General features: G+C 44.4%; 1 protein-coding gene across 2 annotated transcripts in view; it reads left to right on the top strand.

Moving 5' to 3' along the window:
* The window catches only part of Rffl (ring finger and FYVE like domain containing E3 ubiquitin protein ligase), a 65,187-nt gene that overhangs the window by 9,389 nt on the left and 32,166 nt on the right, over positions 1-23,632 (top strand). Inside the window, exon 1 of one of the 2 annotated variants that reach the window (XM_057773476.1) lies at positions 15,140-15,236. The exons of the other annotated variant lie outside the window; for it this stretch is intronic. Coding sequence (XP_057629459.1) covers positions 15,140-15,236 — 97 coding nt within the window. Of the gene's footprint in view, positions 1-15,139; positions 15,237-23,632 lie in introns of those variants that run through there. 2 annotated transcript variants of the gene reach the window in all.

Raw genomic sequence — 23,632 nt, 5'->3', positions numbered from 1 at the left:
GCCACTCCAATTAAATGTTTTCCTTTATAAGAGTTTCCTTGTTCACGGTGTCTCTTCATAGCAATAGAAACTCTAACTAAGACAAACTCTGTCTTGAAAAACTAAAAAGAAAAAGAGAGAAACTTGTTCACCTCTAATTCTGCACTTTGGGCAACAATATCGTCTACCAATGGGAGAGCTGTCGCAATCTGTGTCAGAGTTTAGGCCTTTACTAAGTTGGTGGGAAGAGGGAAGGCAGAATAGTTCCTAGAGAACTTGACAAAGGTCTTCTACCTTTTGGTTCACCTTTGGTCATATGGTTGGACTGAACACTCCAGGTGACAGGCCCAGCTCAGTGTTCCCCAGGGTTACAGTGCAGACACAGATGTAGACCTGTAGCTTGTGGACTAGTGACTGAACCAACCAGTTACCACAGTGCACAGTTCAGTACTCTCAGACGGTTTTCACCAGACTCCTAAGTCACATTTCCTTGGCTACATCTGGTAGAATTTTTCTTTTCTCCCCCCCCCTTTTTCTCTATCCCTCCATTCCTCCGTCTTCCTCCCCACAACTCCACGTTTTGTTGTTTTGCTGTAGATGTGGATGGCCATGAATTTGTGGCTCCTCCTATTTGCCTTCCTCCAAGTTTATCTGCCTTGTGTTTAGTTTCAGATGTACCTCACCACCACACCTGGCTTCAGCACAGCCTCAAACTTTCAAAACCAGTATCAAAAGTGAAATATTTTTAGAAAGACAAATACTTTTAAAAAAATCAAACAAAACAGGGACTGGAGAGAAGGCTCAGTAGCTAAAAGCACTTGCTGTTCTCGGTGCCTACATGGTGGCTCCCAGTCATCCTAGGCATGCATGTGGCACACATACATACATGTAGGGAAAACATTCACACTGAATAAGTAAAATGAAATTTCGTAAGGAGGAAAAAAGCCTCAGGGTCAGAGCACTTGCTTAGCACATGGGAGGAAGTCCTGGGTTTGCTTCCAACAGTATGAAGTGTGCGTGTACACACACCTCCACACACCCTTCTGGTTTTGAGAGGAAGTAGAACAAATGTGAAGAGTTCTGATATTCAGGTTTTAACGCTGTGACATGTAACCGAGTGTTTGTTTTGAGCTGTTCTCACGAGGGCTGGTCTTCCAGCTCTTCATTGTGCTGTTTTCGACTCCCAAGCATCACTTTTGAAAAGGCGGTAGGAATTGGAATTTGCTACTAACGTACTTTGACTATGAAAGTAGTGAAACATACTTTGTGTACGTTTTAATATGCTGACTGCAACATCTTTCATGGAGATAGCACACATTGTGCCTTTTTGTTTGTTGTTTGTTGTTTTTGAGACAGGGTTTCATTGTGTAGCTCTGGCTATCCTGGAACTCCCTTTGGCTAGCTTCGAACTCCCTTTGTAGACCAGGCTAGCTTCGAGCTCAGTGATCAGCCTGCATCTCCTCCGGAGTGCTGGGATTAAAGGTGTGCACCACCACTGCCCATCTGACATTGTTCCTTTTTATTCCTAGAGCTTGGTGAGGTTCTGTATCTCAAATTTTAGTTTTCATCAAATCTTTTTTAAAATGCAGATTCCAGCCCCATGTGGTGGCACATACCTTTGATCCCAGCACACTCAGGAGGTGGAGGCAGGCAAATGTCTAAATTCAAGGCCAACTAGGATTGCATATTGAGACACTAAAACAGAGTTCTTGTTTCTAGCCCAGATCTGTGGAAGTTAAGTGCAAGGAAGTGAGGTGGTAGCATTCTGTTTGATACAGCTAATCTCTAGTCCCCACTTGGAGAAGGTGTATCAGTGAAAAAAGAACTCTATGTTCAAAACAAAAAACCATAAAGGTTGAGAAATGCAGAAGTCTTTATTTTATAGAGGAGATAGTGAAGGCACAGAGAAACAAAGGGACTGGAGTCAGGTCTGGTGTCTCCAGATGGGTGCTACTCCCATACTACCGCAGCATGCTTCTTTCCCGCCTTGTGTGCTTTATATCAGAAGCTGTGAGGTTGTGAGAGCAAGGGCGCTTTGGTTCCTTGGTAATAGCAGTGACCAGCTGGCACTTAGTGGTGGGGAGGGTTAACATACAGGGCTGGAGAGATGGCTTAGAGGTTAGCAGTCCTTGTTGCTCTTGCAGAGAGATCTGGGTTTTGGTCTCAGCACTCAAAGGGCAGTTCACAAACCTGTGTAACTCCAGTTCCAGAGCATCTGATGCCCTCTTCTGCTATGACATTCAAGCAGACATACATGCAGACAACGTGTACATTCATGCAGACACATACATGTACAGACATATGTGCAGGCAAAACACCCAGACTAAACTGATGATGTCCTAAACTATGAAGGACCAGCTATTTTTCTCCCCGGATAGGGTTTCTCTGTGCCAGTCCTGATTGTCCTGAAACTCACTTTGTAGACCAGGCTGGCCTTGAACTCACAGAGACCCACCTGCTGCCTCTCTCCCTGAGTGCTGGGATTAAAGGCTTGTGCCACCACCATCACCCAGCTCAAAGAACCAGCTTTGTAAATGGTTCCCTCCTACCCCTGACCCTCGTCTATCATCAAACAGTATTTTTGTAAGTTGTAAGAGGAAAAATGAACAGAAAAATCATGGGCTTGAATGTCATAGCAGTGTCAGATTGCTGTGAAAATATCTTAAGTGTTTACATGATTTCTGTCTCTTGTCAGATCTGGTGCACACTTTGAATAGCATTGTTCTAGGTGGTTGTAAGGCTATCTGAAGAATTTGATGCTGTGGGTCTAACATCTCTTTCTCTCTAGTGCTGCTTGTAATTAATTGTAGCAACCAAGTGAGACTCCTATTCCATCACCTAGGGAATTCCTAGGTTAGAACTGTAAAACACAGTGTGAGAATTAGGTGAATGAACATTACCTTCGATGCATTTAAGAGTAAATTGGTAGAACTGTATCAGGAGACATACCCAGCTCTTTTAACGAAGTGCTACCATTTCCAACTTCTTTGCCTGTAATGTTTAAGTCACCACCAACAAAGACAATGAAAGACAGAGAATAGAAAATGAAATTTCGAGGTGTGTGGTTTAAGCATTTCATTTCTGCTTGCTTTCCAGCTGTCCTGTGTAAGAATTGTGAGAAGAGGGGCTGGAGAGATGGCTCGGAGGTTAAGAGCATTGCCTGCTCTTCCAAAGGTCCTGAGTTCAATTCCCAGCAACCACATGGTGGCTAACAACCATCTATAATGGGGTCTGGTGCCCTCTTCTGGTCTGCAGGCATACAGACAGACAGAATATTGTATACATAATAAATAAATAAATATTTAAAAAAAAAAGAATTGTGAGAAGAAGCACTAGGCATTTGTATTGGCTGTAATGTCTAAATTGGTATCTGTTTGGGGCTGGGTAGAGAGCTCTCTTGACGTGTGCTTTTTATTCCAGCTTGATTGAACTGGAAAGACTATTGGAACATTATTTGGGTAATTAAACAGTAATGAAGCTGTTTGGATGTTTGCAGGGAACACGACGATAGTTTCAATTGTTCAGAAGCAGAGCTGGTCAGAAAATGTAGCATCTGTGGCTTCTAACACAGCTCTCCAGACTGCTGGCCATGCTGGGGTCTTTGTATAAATATTGCTTAACGCTTTGGGAGAGAGTTTGTGTTTCTGATTCCAGTGTCTATGGTTTTTTTTTTCTTTTTTTTTCTCGGCAAGTGGCTTTCTCACAGCATCTCCAGAGCAGGTCCTCCCCTAGCCTCCTGAGGAAGAGTGCTTATGGCACTGCTTTGACCTTGGGCCTTTCTTTCCTGTTAATGACCAGTTGGTTGGCTATCCTGCTGTCAGGTTGTGAGCCATCTTACAGTGGGCCTTGGCTAGTATAACTTCCATTAGGAAAGATGGGTGGGGCCCATGAATAAGGGTACAGATGACTTTGAAAGTCTTACTGCCTGCCCTGTGAAGTCTTGATTTTGACTTTGAACATTTCCTTTGGTGACGGATGTAATAAAACTGTCACTACAAACAGCCTCCTTCCTATTGGAATCTTATGTTGGCCACAGGAGCTTGGGAAGCTGGGTGTGTTCGGCAGGGTTTATTTTACCTACTCTGTTGTGGAAGATGATCTTTTTCTTAATGAAGTTGTTCGCGTTCTAATGCTCTGTAGACCAGACTGGCCTAGAATTCAGAGGTCAGCCTGGCCGGCTTGTTCTTGCCTAATAATATGAGAGAACTTTTTGTGTAAGACTGATCAAAAGACTGGCGTTTCTCTGCTGTGTGGAATATGCCTCCTTGTGCTGTATTTTACTTGAATGAGAAGTGCCAACTCAGGGCTCCGAGGGAGAGCACTTTACTTCTCTAGCACATGCCAGGCACGGGGTTCCTTCCTGTACCACAAAACCAAAGAGGCCAAAACAAAACACACAACCTGTGCCAGGACTTTTTATCAAATTAACCCATTTAGCCCTCCTGGTCATCCAGCAGGATGTCCTATGCTATTACCTGTGTTCCACAGATGTGAAAAGACTGAGAGCCGATCTAAGACCACCAGTATCGACACTGAACCAGCTGAACGTAGTAGTTGAATGTAGTTAGTTGTTTTACTCTTTGGCTCTTTATGCATTGCTCTTTGGGGACCACTACCCAGCTCCCAAATAAATCACACAATCTTTTTCTTACTTATGAATGCCCGGCCTGAGCTTAGCTTATTTCTAGTCAACTTTTCCTAAATTATCCCATCTACCTTTTGCCTCCGGGCTTTTACCTTTTTCTATTTCTCTACATCTTTGCTTTCCTTCTTATTTCGTGTGGCTGGGTGGCTGGCCCCTTCTTTTCTCACTCCTCAATCTCCCTCCCTTCTTTTTCTTGCACCTTGATAATATGTTCCCACATTTCTCCTCCTATTTATTCTCTCTTCCTGCCAGCCCCACCTATCCTTTCTCCTGCCTCTCTATTGGCCGTTCAGCTCTTTATTAGACCAATCGGGTGTTTTAGACAGGAAAGTAGCACAGCTTCACAGAGTTAAATGCAACATAAAAGAATGCAGCACATCTTTGCATTATTAGAATAAATGTTGCACAGCATAAACAAATGTAACAATGTAACACATCTTAAAGTAAAATTCCACAATAGTTAAGTCCCCAGCACTAGGCTGTCACTGCTGTCCACCCCTTCAGCTTATTGAATGCACACACTTTTCAGACTGGGCCTTCACAGATAGATTCCATTTCATATAATGTGGGCTTAAAACTTGTTTTGAGACATGGGCCTCCCTCTGTGGAATGCTATTTAAAAATGACGTATTTGTTCCTAATTTTCCTAGTTTACTTTTTGTTAGTACTAAAGAATTGTCTTATCATTTATTCATAATCCCAAAATTTTAGATGTATAAACCAGCCACCCTTAAAAGCATATTTGGCTAAATATCTAAAGCTTTGGTTTAGGACGATTTCATCGGTGGGTTTTCAGATCATTTTTCTTTTCTTTTTTTGAACACATCTTCCTGTTTTTGAGTAGCTTTCACAGATGGAATCCTCCGTGAGCTACGTCGTAGAAGGGCTTGCTCGTGGGGCACATGCGGAGATCATCACAGGACATAGAAATACTGTCGTTATCTTTTCCTACCCTCCTGGTCACATGTGAAAGGCCTTGCTGGGTAGCAATTGCCAGCTACAGTGGAGGTCAGTCTCACACTGTAGACATACCATGTAAGCAAACCTGTTTGCAGCAACTGATTGCACTGCCTCGTGCATGGACAGCCTGTTTGCTAACCACACCCAGGGAGGTACAGTCAGCTTGTGTGACTGCTCTGGTTCTTTCTCATTGGGCATTTGACTGCCTACTGAGCTGAACCAGTAGGGAGAGTGCACTCTGTGTAGGTTCCTTTGCTCTTGGCTATAGGGGAAACAGAAAAGTGTCAGGGAGGGTTAACACACAGGTTAGGCCTGAATGGATTTCACTTTGGCAAGCAATCTTTCCTGGCTTCAATAGTCTTTTTAAATCCCCATCTAGCATAGCATTGCCTGTAGAATAGTCTGAGAAGTGCTGCATGCAAACTTTTAACATTCCCACTTCTCCATCCGTAGTTGGTGGGACAGTTCACTAATTATACTTCGTTTTTTGTTTTTTTTTTTTCTTTTAGGTTTTTTGTTTGTTTTTTTGTTTTGTTTTTGTTTTGCTTTTCGAGATAGGGTTTCTCTGTATAGCCCTGAAAGTCCTGGAAATCATTAGGTAGATGAGTCAGGTGGATCTCAACTGAGATCCACCTGCCTCTGCTTGCTGGGATTAAAGCTGTGCATTTCCTCACCCAGCCTTCACTAATTGTTCGTTTAAGAAATTCTTTTATTTTTTTAAGGGATATTTATTTTATCTATATGAATGTTTTGCTTGAAGCACTGGCCACATAGAAAGTAGAACATGGCTTGATGGGAGAGCATCACAGGAATGTGTTTGTCCGTGTCTCCTGTTTGCACCCGGTCCCCAGGAAGGCAGAGGAGAGTCAGGTCCCCTGGAGCTCTAGATCTGTTGTGAGCTGCCATGTGGTTCTGGGAATCTGACCCAGGTCCTCCTCTCCAGTCAATGAAAGCATTCTTATTTTGAGGTGATTACAATTTCACAAAACATTGCAAAAGTTGGGTCTATGAAATGGCTCAGTGGGTCAAGCCTTCTTTCTGCGGCCAAGCCTGGTGACCCAGTCCTATCTGTGGGGCTCACGTGGTGAAAGGAGAGAACCAAATTCTGACGCTGTTCTCTACCTCCACAAGCAAGCAGACAGTAGCATGTGCCCCTTTCCCAGGTGCATACATAAAATAAATAAAATGTAGTTTTAAAAGTTGCCAAAACAGCCGGGCGATGGTGGCGCACGCCTTTAATCCCAGCACTCGGGAGGCAGAGGCAGGCGGATCTCTGTGAGTTCGAGACCAGCCTGGTCTACAGAGCTAGTTCCAGGACAGGCTCCAAAGCCACAGAGAAACCCTGTCTCGAAAAACCAAAAAAAAAAAAAAAAAAAAGTTGCCAAAACAGCAGTGTTCTCACATGCTAGTCTTAGTCAACTTGATGCACAAACTAGAATTCCGTGAAAGGAGGGAACTGTAAGATCCAGCCATTAGTGATTGGTGGGGAGGGCCTACCCTATGGTGGGTGGTGCCATCCCTAGGCTGGTGGTCCTGGGTTCTATAAGAAAGCAGGCTGGGCAAGCCATGATGAGCAAGCCAAAGTCAGTAAGCAGGGCCCCTCCATGGCCTCTGTATCTCAACTCCTGCAGTGATTGAGTTCCTGTCCTGACTTCCTTCAGTAATGAACAGTGATATGGAAACGTAGGCCAAATAAGCCGACTTCCTCTGGGTCATGGTGTTTCATCATAGCAGTTGTGACCCTAGCTAAGACATCATGTATCCTTCACCCAGTTTTCCACAGTGGTTCCATTTGTTTAACCACCATCAATCCAGGAAGTTGACATGGTTCTACTGTACACACACCCCTCCATCCCCACCCCCACAGACAGACAGACAGAGAGACCGTTTTGGTACCCTCTTTAGAGTCTCACACATCCTTTTCATTCCACCACTAATTCTTGGCAATTAGTAATCTCTCCTTGTTTTCGTCATGTTAGAAATGATTTGGAAATGGATTTTTAACAGTACGTGACTTCTTGAGATTGGCTTTCCCCCCCTAGCATAACACCCTCCATCTCCGTTGCATTGAAAATAGTCTGTTCTTCCTTGCTGAGCGGTGTTGGTCATTCGCCTGTGGAAGAGCATGTTGGTTGCTACCACTTTGGGGCTATTGTGAACATTCATGTGCTGTAGGTATGTATATGGACACAAGTTTTATTTTTTTGCTACCTTTATTTTCTTGTGTGCTTGTGTGTACATGTAGGTATGTGCCGTGCGTGGTGCAAACATGGAGGTCAGAGTACAACTTGGCTGGTGTTGGTTCTCTCCTTCTACCTTGTGGGCTTCAGGGATAAAACTAAGATCAGCAGGTTCACAGGCCCTGGTTACAAGTTTTAATTTCACAGAGTTAAGTGCCTAGGAATGCAGTGGATGGGCCTTACGGTGAGTGTGTGGTCAGATTTTTTTTCTTTATTGTTCTGAAGTATGATTTTGTTGTATTGCCCGTACTGGCCTCCAACCTTTGGTTTTGGTGGATTTTTCTGTTTGTTTGAACTCCTACAACCTGCGCAAACTCTCTGTCACTGTTGTATTCCTAGCCCCACCATATTTGGTTTTTAAATTCATCAGATTACTCAGTAAATTGACAGATTTTGAGTTGTGTGTTTTTAGCCCTGCACATGATTCTTTCTCTATTCCCTGTGGCCGGGGTGTGCAGACTCACTGTGGAACCTGCTGCTGTGTGCTGGGAGTTGGAACCAAGACTTACTCTCTTGTTTGTTAGCGCAGTGCTGCCTACGAGTGTGCATCCCAGTTGACAGTTTCTGGTGACTTTGTAAAATCTGCCTCTGTGACGATACCCTCAGAATTTGGCTATACATAAAAAGTGTTCAAATTGTTTTCTTTGTCAAGTAATTTAAATGACCTCTTTAGGAATGACTGCTGCAGCAGCACACAGTGCATGGAGAAAGAAGGCAAGCTTCCACCCTGCCAGAAGTAACTGAATTAGTCATAGACTCGTTAATTATGTTTCTGTGCTTGTGTATGTGCGTGTATGTGCCAGTATGTCCGTCATACGCTCCATCTCCGCATGCATCACCCACTCATCAGTCACGGTGCTTTGCCCTGATGGCTAGTATCTTACAGTGATAATTTTCCTTGTAAAGTTTTTAAAAGCACTGTGCTAGAGCATAGGTGTCCGTCCTGTTACTCATGTCCTGCTACACAAGGGATGGGAGAGAGAAGCACCTGCTTAGAAAGATTCCAGTTTTAAATTTATCTTTCAAGCTGAGACCTAATCATAAAACTGTACATGTTTATGGAATGCCTTGTGCTGTTTCAAAATGTATACACTGTGTAATGTTTTCCGTCATATCTATCTTCTCAAACATTTATCATTTCTTTGTGGAAAAGAGGATCAAACTCTCCAGCCTTTGGAAATACAGTGTATTATGCCATCATCGTGTCCAGTCACCATGCCTCTTACTCCTGTCTGACTGTTGTTCAGCACCCGTTTGTCAGCTGCTCCCCATCTGTCCTTCCCCTACCTTTAAGGATCCAAAGAAGATAAGTTTTATTCCTTGTTACATGGACTTGGGTTGAGATAAGGCTGGAGCTTTTTTTGCCCATAAATCAGTAGAATCTGGATGTTAGGCTGTATTTTCGCTTTATTATAAATAATACAATTCTCATTTGTGATGTGCTCCTTGCTGAACCTCGGGGAGGTGGTGACTGTGAGTACTGTCATCTTCAGAGAATGTGCAGTCCTTTGGGTGTTTGTCTTCTCCGCTGCTTAGCCAGACGGAGTGTTTTTTTCTTGATGCTCCCAAAATGGACAGCTCAGTCTTTGTTTTGAAATCATTCCTTCTGTCTTCTCTCCCTCTTCCCGTACTTGGATTACTTTGACAAGACATTCAAGCTGTGCTGTCGTATCTCTTTATTTCCATAGCCACAGAAGCCAGTTTGATGGTTAACTATAGGCGAGCAGGTAACTGTATCTACTTGGCTAGAAGTTACCCTTAAAGATGAAGTACATGTTGACAGAGGCCCCCTTGACTTGGAGATATGAACAAAGGTAACTCAGTCCTTTGGATTCTTAGTGGAAACCATGGTGAAAGTTTAGGAAATTTGACTTAATGAGACAGGGCGTGTGTATTGGAGGGTGGTGGCAGACATTTGTGAGTGTGTCCTTGTGTGCCTCTGTGTGTGGGAATGTGTATGTCTAAGGGTGGGGAGAGTGGGTGTGTGTGTGAGTGTGAGAAATGTCATTTCAGGAGGCAAAGAATCCAAAGGTATTATGTATTTTATATTAAGGTATTACAAATTCAGATGGTCTCCAGCATTGAGTTACTTTGCTCTGAGAGGAAGGTTATTGGGCCAAGACAAGTAATAGGAAGAGAGCCTAATAGCCGGTTCATTATGCAGCCATTAGATTGTTTGGGTGATGGAGTTTGATGACAGGGGCTTCTTCCCTGCCCCTTCTCTGTATGATCAGCTCAGGAGAAGAGCTAAGAAATAGCCCCATGTAGAAAATTACACCTGCAAATGGCTCCAAGATTTCCATTGCCAGCTTCTGAAATGAGCTGCCCAAGATAGCAATTTGATCACACTGCTGACAACCTTTCTCCCAATCCCATCATCGGGACCTCAGACTGTGTCCTGACAGCTTTGACTTCTGTTGCTGTGTGCTTGCTCCATTTTCAATTACTGACATACAGGAATTCAGATTTTACTGTGGCTGAGGTAGGTGGTTGCTCGCCTCTTGATACTGGATACCTTTCCTGAGCTATGACGGATTAGATCACAGTGAATAATAAAGCGCCCACAGTTACATTATCGAATAGATTCTGGTAGCTGTACCGTGGGGGCAGGTGAGGTGGTGCACCCTCACTCTGCCTGAGGTCGTTTGCAGGAAAGTGCTGTTGAACCAAAAAGCAGCTTGAGCCTCAGCTGTGCTAGTTCCTGTATCTGAACCACGAACATGGCTCGTTAAAGATTAAAGGACTGCCTGGTCCTTCTGACCCCAAGATGGAATGATCTCTGCTATGGCGACAGCTTCTCTCTCCCAGGAGAGGCCATTTTATACAGCAGGTTTGTGCTTCCAAATGTGACTGGGAGCTGCCCTGGCTGATCCTGTGGTGATAAGTTGCCATTTGGGCACTCTCAAGACATATGAGCTCTGGAGCATCCCATGGTTTGAGTTTCTGGGAAAACTGCCTCATCAGGAAGTCAAAAGCCTCAACTTTCAGCCTGTCCCCATGGGGGAGGCGGTCTCCTTTGTTCGTTTGACTGTTTTATGGAGTCAAGTGAACTTGAATTTTCTCAGCAATAAAAAGTCCATGAAGTCCCTTGTGCTATGTCCCAGGTGTCCAAGCAGTTCTGTGTAACCAGACTGCAGGTTACGACTAGTTAGAGTAATTGTCTTTTGGAGACTTGAGAGAAACAATGGCCCAACCAAGAAAATAAATAACAGTTGAGTTTTATTCTGTGTGTGATTCTGTGGGTAAGAGGATTGATGTCGAGGACCCAGTGACTACTGTTTAACTCATCAGTCTTTGTAAAAACACTTCCTATTGCTCTGTTCGTGCTTCAGGTAAGTAGCAGTAACCGCCAGGCACTGTCTCAGGCTGGTTCTCCTCTGAACCTCCTAGAGAGGGAGCAGCTTGTTTAAAATTCAGCTTCTCGGGCATCCCCCACTTCTGTTCACTCAGCAGCAGAGGGAGTGGGGTGGAAGTCATCGTTCTCCCTAAGCACTCTTCTTGCTTCTTAAGCCACACTAGAGTTGATTCTCGAGTATCCTAAGGCTTACTTCATTTTTCCTGCTTAATTTCTGTGACTCATTAGATGAGCGATGTTTGTGTGGCGCCCATATTATCTTTATTAAGGAGTAGGTACTCTTGTTTATTTATAAAGGAATTCGGTGGAGAGGCAGCTCAGTGGTTATGAGCACTATTATGCCAGGTGGTGGTGGCATACGCCACCTTTAATCCTTTAATCCCAACACTTGGGAGGCAGAAGCAGGCAGATTTCTGTGAGTTTGAGTCCAGCTTGGTCTATAGAGTGAGTTCCAGAACAGCCAAGGCTACACAGAGAAACCCTGTCTTGAACCCCCCTCCTCAAAAAGAAAAAAAAAAAGCATTATTCCTTTTGTAGAGGACCTGAGTTTGAGTCCCGGCACCCACATCATCACCTATATCTCTCTCTCTTCTGGCGTCCATGGGCATTGATGTACACATACCCCCCATACTTACATAATTAAAAATAAATCTTTTTTTTTTTTTAAAAAGGAATGTTGGGGCAGTAAGAGTCCTCCACACCAGCGATTAGAATTTGGCAGTATCTGGGGGAAAAAAAAGAATTTGGCAGTGTCTGGGACAGACATTGATTCTTAGAAATTTTGGTCTTATTGATTCACTTTCAATTGGATGTCGATGTAAGATTAATTTATGAAAAAGAAATTTACTGAGCGTGGTGGACATGCCTACAGTCTCAGCATTCAGGAGGTGGAAGATCATTCATTTGAAGCCTGTCTGTGCTACATACAAAACTGTCTCAAAATATTTTACTAGTGAAGTTAAAAATGGCTTCTCAGTCTGCTGCCTGTTGTAGCTCTTCCTGGGCATGTTGTCCTCTCACCTCTTTTTACATGCCCCTGCTCATTTTATATGGATTTAGGAGTCAAAGATTCTTGAGGAATGAATTTTTAATTAATTTTTTTCATAGTTGTACTATTAGGAAAGAAAAGTCATTATATGCTTAGTCCAAGTAAAACAATGTTTGAGATGTATGTAAGTTTTACAGTTTTAATTTTCAGTGTGTGTATGGAGGGGAGAAGACCAGACAGCACCTTCTTGGGGGTTGGTTCTCTCTTGCCTGTTTTTGTGGCAGTATCTCTTGTTTGTGCTGTCTCAGACTAGCTGGCTTACAACTTCTAGCTGATTGTCCTGTCTCTGCTTCCTGTCTCATCTTCCATTCCTGCCATGAGTGCTGAGAATACAGATCCAGACCACTACCTCCAGGGGTGGGGTTGAGCTTGTCAGCTTGCAGAGTAAACACTTTTGCCCAGGTGACTCATCTCCATGGTGTGTCTGTGTGTTTCATGCTGGCCTGCAACTTTCTATGTACCCAGACTGGCCTCAAAATCATGTCCTGTCTCAGCCTCCCAAATGCTGGGATTACAGAAATGAAACACCACACCCAACTTATATATATATAATACACACACACACACATATATATATATATATACATACATACACACACACATACATATACATAGATACTTTGCAACTACCCATTTAAAAAAAATCAGCAACCCTATTAATAGTTTTGGGTGGTAGGTTGCTTAAGTTTTCAGATCGAAAGAACTTAATGGCAGAACCAATGCTGTTTTCCTTGTTCCTACATAGTCTGTTTTTTACATAATCTCGTAAAACCTCAAGTGCCCGAAGCCATTAGTTCAAATTTAGTAACTTTTATGAGCTCTCACTTTTTCCAGTCTTAAAGGAGGCATTAGGGTAGAGTGTGGCTGTCAGAATCTCAGAGAGGGGCGTGATAGCCCTGTGAAGCCAACCGGTGTCTTAGCAAATGTTTCTGGTCCTGAGTAGTTCTTGGTGTGGTTCACATCGACTCCTAGTGCCCTGCACTGCCTAGGTTTTTGTTGCTCTAAAAGCTTACCAGTGTAGGAGGAGCCAATAGCTTTTGTAACAACACCAGAGCATTTTCCAAGAGGCTGTGTCTGTGGACCTCAAGAGTTGTTTTATATTAGACTGTGGCGCTTATCGTCAACTACAGAAGGATGTTCTGAAGTGTGGTTCATGAGATAATGGTTGTCAGCTGCTCCAGAGATGTTTTATCTTCTGAAAAGGACTAATTAACACACATTGCAGGGAAACTTGTCTTTAAATACTGGCATTTTCTGAATAGGAAACACTGATGGGGAGACAAACCAGGGGGCGTTTCTAACACCTTCCTCTACAGTGCTGTCCCTCTGGAACTGCTTAGTTATGAAGAATTGGACGAGCGGGATGAAACAACGTGTTTGTTGTAAAGGACTGAAACAGCAGTTTTTAAACCCCATTCCGCCTGTCTGTATGTACTTTCTGTTGTTGGCGGGTTTTGTTTGTTTTGTTTTGTTTTGAGACAGGGTCTCACTGTATAGCTCTGGCTGTCCTGGAACTCACTCTGTAAACCAGGCTGGCTTCAATCTTACAGAGATCCACCTGCCTCTGCCTGAAGTGTTGGGATTAAAGTTGTGCACCGCCACTGCCATATTTTCCTGTACATTTTAATTAACCTATCATTTATTGACTGGCCGCCTGTGTTGGCAGCTCCATTCAGAGTTCATGCCATCTGAAAGCTACCTTGAAAGGTGAAGGAGGCCAAGTGTGGTGACCTTGAATGCCCTTGCTGAGAAAGAACTGGTGGATTTGAGGGGAACGCTCACATGTCTTCACTAGAGAACAGAAGGATCTTACCAGTTTCTCTCTTGTCCAATTAAAACATCTAGGGGCTGGAGAGATGGCTCAGTGGTTAAGAACCCTGGCTCCTTTTCTATAGGGTTTGGTTCCTAGCACCTGTATGGCAGCTCACAGCCATCTGTAACTCCAGTCTCAGATGGTCTGTCTCTTCCAGTCTCCTCAGGCATCATGCAAGTGTGTACAGACACATATGCAGGCAAACACCCGCACACATAATTTAAAGCACCTAGACCGCAAGGACTTGATCTCTGTTTTCTTTGTATAACACCAATGCCAATTCTAGCCTGTCAGGACTAATTCAATAATAATGACTAGCTCTTGATGAGCCATCATTCACAAATTGATTTTTAAATAAACAGCTAATAAGAAAGAATTGATATACATTTAGGGATTTTGCATATTTTCAGGGCAAATGTTAAGGCATCCTCCTATGTTCCTTAGGCACCCCAAGATAGGATGGTAGATGATTTAGCTTCAGCATGGAGTATAGCAACTGTGAGAAAAGAATTCTGCTATTTTAGTTTTAATGAGAGAAGTCTAGTTGTCTAAGGAAATGGAGAGGTCAGAGGAGGCTGAGTTGAAAAAGAAGTGAGCCTGGTTAGAACTGCTAAAAATTCACCAGTAGGATTCCACCAGGCCTTAGTGGCTCCACGCTTTCTCCCAGTCCACTGACCCAAGTGTTAACCTTTATAACAGCAAAGCTACGTTTGTATCTCCCGGGAAAATCTTGAGAGCTATGAGCCTGCTAACAGCAGCACCTGGCTGTGGAGAGCCTCAGGCTGCTCTGCGATGAAATCTCAGGACCGGGCCACCATAGCTTTCCAGGTAAGGGCTCCAGCAGTGGGGGAAAATGAGCTTTACCTGCCCCCAGGTAACTCTGCCCTTGATTGAAGACAATCAGTGGGGTGCCTGATTGTTAGCTGCAACTGATTGCTCCTGGCTCAGGAAGGGTTGTTTGGGAATTTGGAGTTTTGCTGGCGTGAGTCAGCACTGTCCTGGGTAAAGCTTAAGCTCTGTTGCAGAGTTGCTTACCAAAGATCCGTCCCCAGGCGGCACCATTCACTGTGCCTGAAAGCAGCTGCTGTTGGCCCCTGAGATGATCTCATCAGAACATGGCTCCAGCGACCTCAGCTGCAGCTGCTTCGGGCAGCCTACTGTCTGCTGTGGCAGTGTTTTGAGACAGGCAAAAGCAGGTAACCCCAGATGGTTTTTTTTCGATTCCTAAAACCAGACTAAGTTGGGGGGTAGAAACTGGAAAATCCTTAGCCTTCAGACGTAAAATAAGGCTTCTGAATTTGGGAGTCTAAAACCAGTTCTTCCATTCTTTGAAGTGGTCCTTAAGGGGACAGATTTCCTTTCTTTGGGGGTGTGGGTGTTTTAGATCTGACTGAGCAGACCAGTGATTGCATAAGAGGGATGCAGCTTTACTCATATTTTCTTTTCTTCTGTTCTTTTTGTGTCTTATGAGAAACCGTCTGATCAAACTAAGTCATGATGAAAGTAAGGCAGGCACATTTGCTCCCTTTCCTGGTAACCGGCTACTGAACCCGGATGCTGGTAACAGTGGCTTCTTTCCCATCGACCTTTCTCTGAGGGGTTGTGAAGAACACCCTCCTCTCATTCCTGGTTTTGTTCAGATCCCTGATCATCTCTTTCCTGCTTTTTGCCTCTAAGTTTTTTATCTGTACGTGAAGCGATGCTGTCACCTCTAGACATTCTCCCTCCTCCCAGGCTTTGTACACGTGGGCCTTCTCTCAAACACCTGGTCAGCTGATTTAGTCCAGAAGTCACTTCTTCAGAACCACTGCGTACTTTCCGATCCTGGGTGAGGTTCCATCAGGGTGTGCTGTCTATTCCAGCCTTAGAATGGGGATGTAAGAACCTTGTTTGTTTTGTTCTACTTGTGTATCAATGGTAGTTGGTTTTCAGTAAAGGCAGAATGTGGAAAATCCTACACTGAACCTTCTCATCTCTGACCCGTGTGCAGTCTTCGCCATTCTACACTTAGCCTGCTCACGTCCCTGAAGTTCAGCAGGAGCCCCTCCACACCTTGCTCGTATGCTGCCCCTCTTCACTTTCTTGTCCCACATCTGCCCAGCAGCACACTGTTGAGCCTCTCTCCCAGCAGTCCTCATTTTTCCTCTCCCAGTGTCCTCTGCTGTGTTTTCACGTCCTTTTCACTATCTCATAAATGTTGAGGTGTTCAAGGCTTTGCCATCTTCCTTTCCTTCGGAGACCCTGAAATACTCTGGTTTTGCCTGCAGGAATCTGATGCAAGTCCTGTTCAGAATTTCTCTGCTGAACTTCTGCCACTCTGATGTAAACCTAGTATACTCCCATCTTCTCCATGTTGTTGCCAACATCTTCTTTTTGTTGTTTTGTTTTTCAAGTCGGGGTTTCTCTGTGTAACAGCCCTAGCTGTCCTGGAATTAACTCTGTAGACCAGGCTGACCTCGAACTCATAGTGATCTGCCTGCATCTGCCCTCTCAACATTTTAAAGGCCAAATCTCATCTTCCCGATCCTGAGTTTTAGAACCATTGCTGCTGACTGTGATTTGTAAATCACTCCAGACTTAACAGTGTCCTGATAACTGGCCTGTCTCTATCTCCCTCAGCTACCCTCACTAAATTGTCGATTTTCCCATTCCACGGCCATGACATATCCCTTTAGGCTAATGGTTCTCAACACGTGGGCATGACCTGGGGGGTCTAATGTCCTTCTCATGGGGATCGCAACACAGGTATTTACATTGTGATTCTTAACAGTAGCAAAACTGCAGTTATGAAATAGCAACAAAAATTATTTTATAGTTGAAGGTCACCACAATGTGAGAAACTATGTATTAAAGGGTTGCAGCATTGGGGAGGTTGAGAACCGGTGCATTAGGGATTGATCTGTTTCCAGTAGCAGCCCCTTCCCTAACTGCAAAGGCTCATCCCCGGGAGATTTCTTATCTATAAAGTCTCTGACTTGAGTTTGATTATTCTTCCTTATTTGGGCTTCCACAACTCTGTGTTTTCTCTCCTCTCCCCCTCTTTCTCTTCCCCTCTTGTTTTCTCCCTCTCTTGTTCTCTAGTTATCTTGTTCCTTGACTGAATTTGGCCCTTTGTGTGGAGCCTGGTACATCAGGCAGAGTGGCTGAAATGGATCCCTGGGGTCAAATCATAGTTCTAAATGTCTTTATCATTCTTTTAAGTATTGGATGATCCATATGCTCTCTGGTTAGATGGATGGCTCCTGTTGGATGAACTCAGACTCATGGCTGCTTGTTTATTTCACTGAAATCTAGATGGTCACTCTGAGTTTATGTGAAGATTAAACGGCTTGATGAAATCTCGGCACACCATGTTGCCTGGTGTTTTTATTTTGTGTGTATGTTTAACTGCCTGCATGTTTGTATGTATACGCAGGCATGCCTGGTGCCCTCAGAGGCCAGAAGATAACATCAGATCATGGAACTGGAGTTAATGACAGTTGTGAGCTTGCCTGGGATGGGTGCTGGGAACCAAAGTCAGGTCCACTGCAAGAGCAGCAAAGCCATCTTAACTACTGAGCCATTTCTCTATCCCCGTTGCCCAACACTTTTTATAGTGCATTATAAAACTATTTCTGTATCTCATTTTATCTGATGCATACAATAACCCTGTGTTGGATTGACTTTATTGCCTCTCTCCCCAACCAGTGGTTATAAAGCTAGTTCTGATATAAAAGCGTTTATTCACATAAATCTGAAAGGAGGTGTGTTCTTTTGTATCATTAAGCAACTAACTAGTCACTTTGTGATTAAATAAACCTTGCCTAGTTCTACATAAACAGTGCCTTTGCTCAGAAGGCAGGGGCTAAGCATCATTTCTTTACCAGGCCACTTTATGATCAAGGTCGAAGAAGGAATAATAAGAGATCTGGCCTTCTGTCCTATGCAAAGGATATTATGGTTAGAGACTTCTGTACCCCAATTTAATGGGCTGTGAGTATGTATTCTTGTGCCTGTGCGCTGGGGTAGGGCCCAGTGCCTCCCACGTGCTAGCATGCAAGTGCCCCTCTGAGCTGCAGTCCATCTGGCTTTCTGTTGTGCTTCCAAGCTTGCTCAAGCTTCCTTTTGTGCTGTGAGACCAGGTGAAGAGAAAAGCAGGAAATGGAGTCAACTGTGTCCTGTAGACATTCGAGTGGGGGATTACATTTGCTGTCAGACTTGGACTGTGAAATTAAATTATAGAAAAATCCATTGATCCATTGGGGCTAGGAAATAATGACTGGTAGGTACAAATTGTTCAGTTTTGGTTCCATTATACTTGAAAGATGAGTAAAAGGTTGAAAACTAGGTCCAATTAGTTAAAAAGTTGTTAACCTAGAGAAACAAAAGCTAAGGGATAGCTTGAGTCCCACCTTCAAGTAGAAGTATAGTTGTCAGTGGGAGTTTTGTTTTTAATAAACTTCAGAGTCAACAGGATAGTTCCAGGACTTCACTCCTTGGAGAGTAGAGTGTTGAAGTCACCCTGCAAAAGGACATGTGCTATGTATGGTTGGGAGTATTGCTGCTAATGTTGAGGCAATTTACCATATTAACCTTAGAGATTTTTCATGAGAGAATAATCAGTGTACAGGCATATGACTTACGAATTTGGCAGCATATCTGAGTCACCTGGGGGAATTTACAGGCTTGGACTCCTAGGTACCAGACGCGTGACTCAGTGTCTCCTGGGGGTGTTTGTAAAAGACACTGTGTCCTCTCAGGTAATTGCCAGCAGCATGAGAGTGGGGGTAGGGGACAGGGCCAGATAAGTTTAGTATATAGGATAGCTTGGTGGGTGCTTTAAGACGGCCACACCTGACCTGTTGCTTCCTGCACTTGGCTGAGGCTGCTAGGTGTACTCCTCCATCCACGACTTCCTCCTCTCAAGTCGTATCTCATTCGGGCAGCACATCGTCAGAGCGTCTTTCTCTGCTTTACTCGGTTTTTCTTTCTCCTACTGTCAAGTGCAACATAGTGTGTTTTAGTCTCTAATTAAATATTTGTGAAATGATTTGACTGTCTTATTCCTTTTCCTCTACCTACCACCCTGTGCTTCTCCCTGTGTAAGAGGCTCTCAGATTTTGTTAAATGGGCAAGTGGTTGATTGAATGCATTCAGGAATGAAGTGATATTTGGATTCAGTTTCAAAGGTGATTAGGATTTTGGAATGAGAAATTAATTGTTCTGAAGTCTCCAGTGTAGATCACATTGCTTTCAGAAGGTGGATGAACTGGTTTGGAAGCATTGAAAGGTTTGATTTTTACTTTCATTGTACTTAGTATGCCACGTGGATATCTAGCAGGCTTTCAGAAATGCAGTATTGAAACTGAGGGCGAGACTGATGTCAGAAAGAACACCATGGAGTGTATGCTTGGAGCCAGTTACAGTGGGCCCCTGCTGCATGCCAGACAACCGTGCTATAGGGAAGGTAAAGGAAAGACTCATAGAACATCCTTTTGAACTGTGTCGGTGAGAATATTCCAGCCAGGAAAGGGACAAGTGCCTGGGGTCAATGAATACTTTATTTTTTTGAGAAATTGCAAATGGAGTGATAGGTTAGAGTGAGGAGAATGAGAGAGAGGTATAAAGTGAGAGGGAAGGCGGCAGAACCAGTCACACGGGGCCTTGCCCTGTGCTTTATTCAAAAGCATGACGGGAAACCATTGAAAGCGATAAGAGTGGAGTTTATATATTTTCTTTTAAATAAATGTCCACTGTGACTACTCTAGCGATAGAACGTGGCTGCATTAAGTACTTTTCTCAGTCTGTCGTGGCAGGAATGGCATGGCAGAGTAACATGGTGGCTGGAGCATGTTGTGGGCACCTACTGTCTGCTAAGACCAGGGAGCAGACAGCCGAAGATGTTGGTATTCCCTATGTTCTGTGCCCCCACCCCTCTATTTAGACCCCAGATCATGGAGTTGTGCTGCCCACATTCAGAGTGGGTCTTCCCTCTCCAGAATACCCTGAAAGACAAACCGAGAGTCGCGTTTCCTGAGTGACTCCAAATTCAGTCAGATAGGAAGACTGTCACAGTGCAGAGAAGGGATCAGTGAAGAAGTGTTTGCTCTGCGGCTTGGGAGCCAGAGGCAGATGAGCGGGTTATAATAGCGTCCACACTGAGAACATTTTTCTTAGATCTTTCCAGGTTTCTCTTGACCGCTCTTTGACGTAGTCACATCTTTGTTTTGTTTGTTGTTTTTCCAGCCAGTCCGGTGCTTTATTGCTGTGACCACCTCAGGCCGTGACCACACACCTGCACAGGAGACGATGCCTTTCCTTCCTCTGCTGTTTCTTGGTCTCAGCTTCTCTTTGTGTTTGGTGAGCCGACTGCACATGGCTCTAGTCTGCTCGGGTAGCAGGTCCAGAGGCTTGTATCTTGCTCTTGTAGAATTTCCTGAGGTTTTTCCTTTGGATCTGGTTAATGGCAGTGAGGACACTCATGGATTTGGAGAGCTTGGTGCAGTACTGCCTGTTGCCTGAGCAAGAACCTGGGACAGCTCCACCTTTGGATTGTCCTGCTGTTTTAGCATGTCTTCCTTGATCTCAGCCATGGCTCTGCTGCTCACTGCTTTGGGATGTCTGGCCCAAGAGCATCACATTCCTTGTTTAATATATTAGTACCATATCACCATTCAAGCCTTTTTACATACTATTCACACAGATTTTATGTTAATTTTATGGGCCAGGGTTTTGAGTTTCTTCAGGCTTCTAGCTTGTCAGAATCCTCTTCTTCCATGACATTTAAATTCAGATTCTAAGGCCGATTTCTGAATTCTCACTCTGACTCCAGTCCAGCTGTCCAATTTAGTCATGACTCTAGGATTGCTAAGGTTATAATTAGATTGCCTTTTCCTCCTGCCTGCCTGTGTCTCAAATCAAACCCAGGTACTTGTACTTAACGCGTCTTTGATTTCTTTCTCAGGCACCTTTGTTTCCCAGGAAGCCTCCTTTGTCTGGTGTGCTGGGAGCGTCCCATCCTCCTCTGACTCCTCCACAGGAGTCTCTTTTGCGTCACCTTTATGTCACAGTTCACTTTTCTGCCTTTTCTTGTAGCGGCTGTGAACTTGTGTTTACCTCACTGTGTTCTGTGAGCGGATCTATGTGCTGACTTCTGCATTTCCCCTGGTGTCCACTTCTGTTCCTTGCACACAGTAAGGCATTCTGTCTGTCTGTCTGTCTGTCTGTCTGTCTGTCTGTCTGTCTGTCTGTCAGACGAGCACGTGGAGCTTCTGGCTGCCATTTGTCCCACCTCCTCTCTTTCTGAGATGATTGTCGTGATCTGCTCTTGGCGCTCACTCGCATACTCACCGGCTCCATTCTCTCACCCAGATTTTCCCCATTAACAGTCACTTGGTGTGGGTGTGCCTCCTGCTGGGCCCATCCCCCCACCCTCTTGTGCTTCTCTTTCCACAAGACATGTGACTAGTGTGGGACCAAAGTGTGATTACATTAAGCTCATAATAAAAAGACTGTATATGAAGAATGGTCTTTAAGGTTTATCATTAGTTTTCTTCCAAGTGGGAAATTTTCTATCCCACATTGAAAGGGAAGAGAGGATAAATTCTTTGGGTACTAGATTGAGGCATGTAGTATTCCCACTATGGGATGTGGTATGTTAGAGACATCTTTTTAAACCAAAGAAATCATCCAGGAAGCCACAGGCACTTCCACCAACTGCTAATTTTAAATCTACAGCTGGAAGGATCATTAGGAATTAGTGGAGTTCCACCCTCCTATTTTCCTGATGAGGAGACAGACCAAAGGAAACTAAATGACTTGTCCATAAAAGCCAGGCTGTTGTGCCCAGCGTTTACTGGGTGGTCTGTGGAAAGCCGTGGAATCAGACCTAGTGTGATGGCCGCAGGCCTCTCAGATGGCTGAGGCCACTGGAGTGCTCAACAGCTGCTAGGTTGGTGGCAGGCTGGGCTCAGGGCACTGTGGACCCGCTGACAGAAACCTGTTTCTTCTACATTTGAAAGGGGGCCAAGGTTTAATCATGAAAACACTTCTAACTTTGGTGGCTCTTTTTTTCAACCTTAATATTCCTAGTTTTGTTTTAGATTTCATTTCCTTATCTCAGCACTATTTGTGGTGTTTTTATTGCTTATTGCAGGTCAGATGTCAGTATGAAGCATGGGAAATCCAGAAAATGTCATAGAGGTTTGTGACTTATGAGTGCTTGCTAGGCAAATCTTTGACTTTAAATAGTAATGGATTTTCCTGTCCAGTGAGCTGGTTGTCAGAAGCCATGAAAGGTTACCTGTTTGTCAAAGGTCTAGTGTTGAACTGGAGAGCTGCAGCGCAAAGCAGTCAGACAATCCCAAGCAGGAAGTCAGGTTCAAACCAGAATGCGCTTGTCTTCACTGCAGCTTGAGTGCTTGCTCTGGGGAAAAAGTCAAAACTTAACCAGGTGTGGTGCACACCCGTAATTATTCCAATATCTGGAGGCTGAGGAGAAGTGTCCAGGCTAAGACTTAGTGTTGAAGCTTTCCTGGAGAGACCAGCTCCTGTGTGGAAAGGAGCTGGTAACCATTACTGCACACCGGAGTGCCTTCTCGGTGCTGTGGTCCCGGCTGACTAGCAGGAGCTTAGGGGAGGAAAAGGTGTGTGAGGGTTTGTTTTTGTTTTTCTTAGTTTACAGCTTATGGAGCTAGTCTGCCATGGCAGGAAATGTGTGGTACAAGGACATGCCTAGTCACAGTGCATCTGTAGTCCTAGGAGAGCCAGGAGTAGACACGTGGGCGCATCCATAGTGCTGACTTGCCCTTGTAAGGCTCCATCTCCCTTACATTTCACGGCCTGCCAAAACAGCCATCACCTGGGGACCAAGTGCTCCAACACAGGAGCCTATGGGGACATTGCACATTCAACCACAACACAGCTCGGGCTTCTGAACACAGCAGTCTTTCTTCTGGGGCCCAGATCTGTCTTTGGAGTCTGTGGCCTGGTGTTTCCCCTGGTTTACACCATACTGCATCCATATGGTTTATGAAGTGAAGTAACACTGGAGTGACGGCTGCTGGTCCATTTTTGGTAGGTGTGGGATTCAGTCTATGCTCGCTTCTTTTTTTTTTTTTTTGGTTTTTCGAAACAGGGTTTCTCTGTGGCTTTGGAGCCTGTCCTGGAACTAGCTCTGTAGACCAGGCTGGTCTCGAACTCACAGAGATCCGCCTGCCTCTGCCTCCCAAGTGCTGGGATTAAAGGCGTGCGCCACCACCGCCCGGCGCTCGCTTCTTTTTTTAAAAAATAACAAAAAAATTTTAGCTCACAATTCACCAGATTTTTGAGTAGCAGGTTCCTTTTGTGAGTCTCCAGGATTCCTAGTACCTTCTTTCCCAGTGTGTTCTGACCCAGGTAGTTTACAAAGTACTCTGGGCCTTTGCTGAAGCTTTTTATCTTTGGAGGAGTCGGGATCTAATAGTGGCTGCTCACTTGTTTCCCCCTTTGGCAAGTCTCTGGAGAAGCCATCAAATAAGTAATTTGCCCTGAGGTCATCCAGCTGGTAAACAGTCACAACAGCCCCTATTTTCCAAGCCCTACCCCCATATCTCATTGCTTCCTACTGTGAAAT

The sequence above is a fragment of the Chionomys nivalis genome, chromosome 7 (genome assembly GCF_950005125.1).
Source record: "Chionomys nivalis chromosome 7, mChiNiv1.1, whole genome shotgun sequence".
Lineage (NCBI taxonomy): Eukaryota > Metazoa > Chordata > Mammalia > Rodentia > Cricetidae > Chionomys > Chionomys nivalis.
The sequence above is the reverse complement of the archived record's forward strand: the minus strand, read 5'-3'. Positions and strand labels throughout refer to the sequence as shown.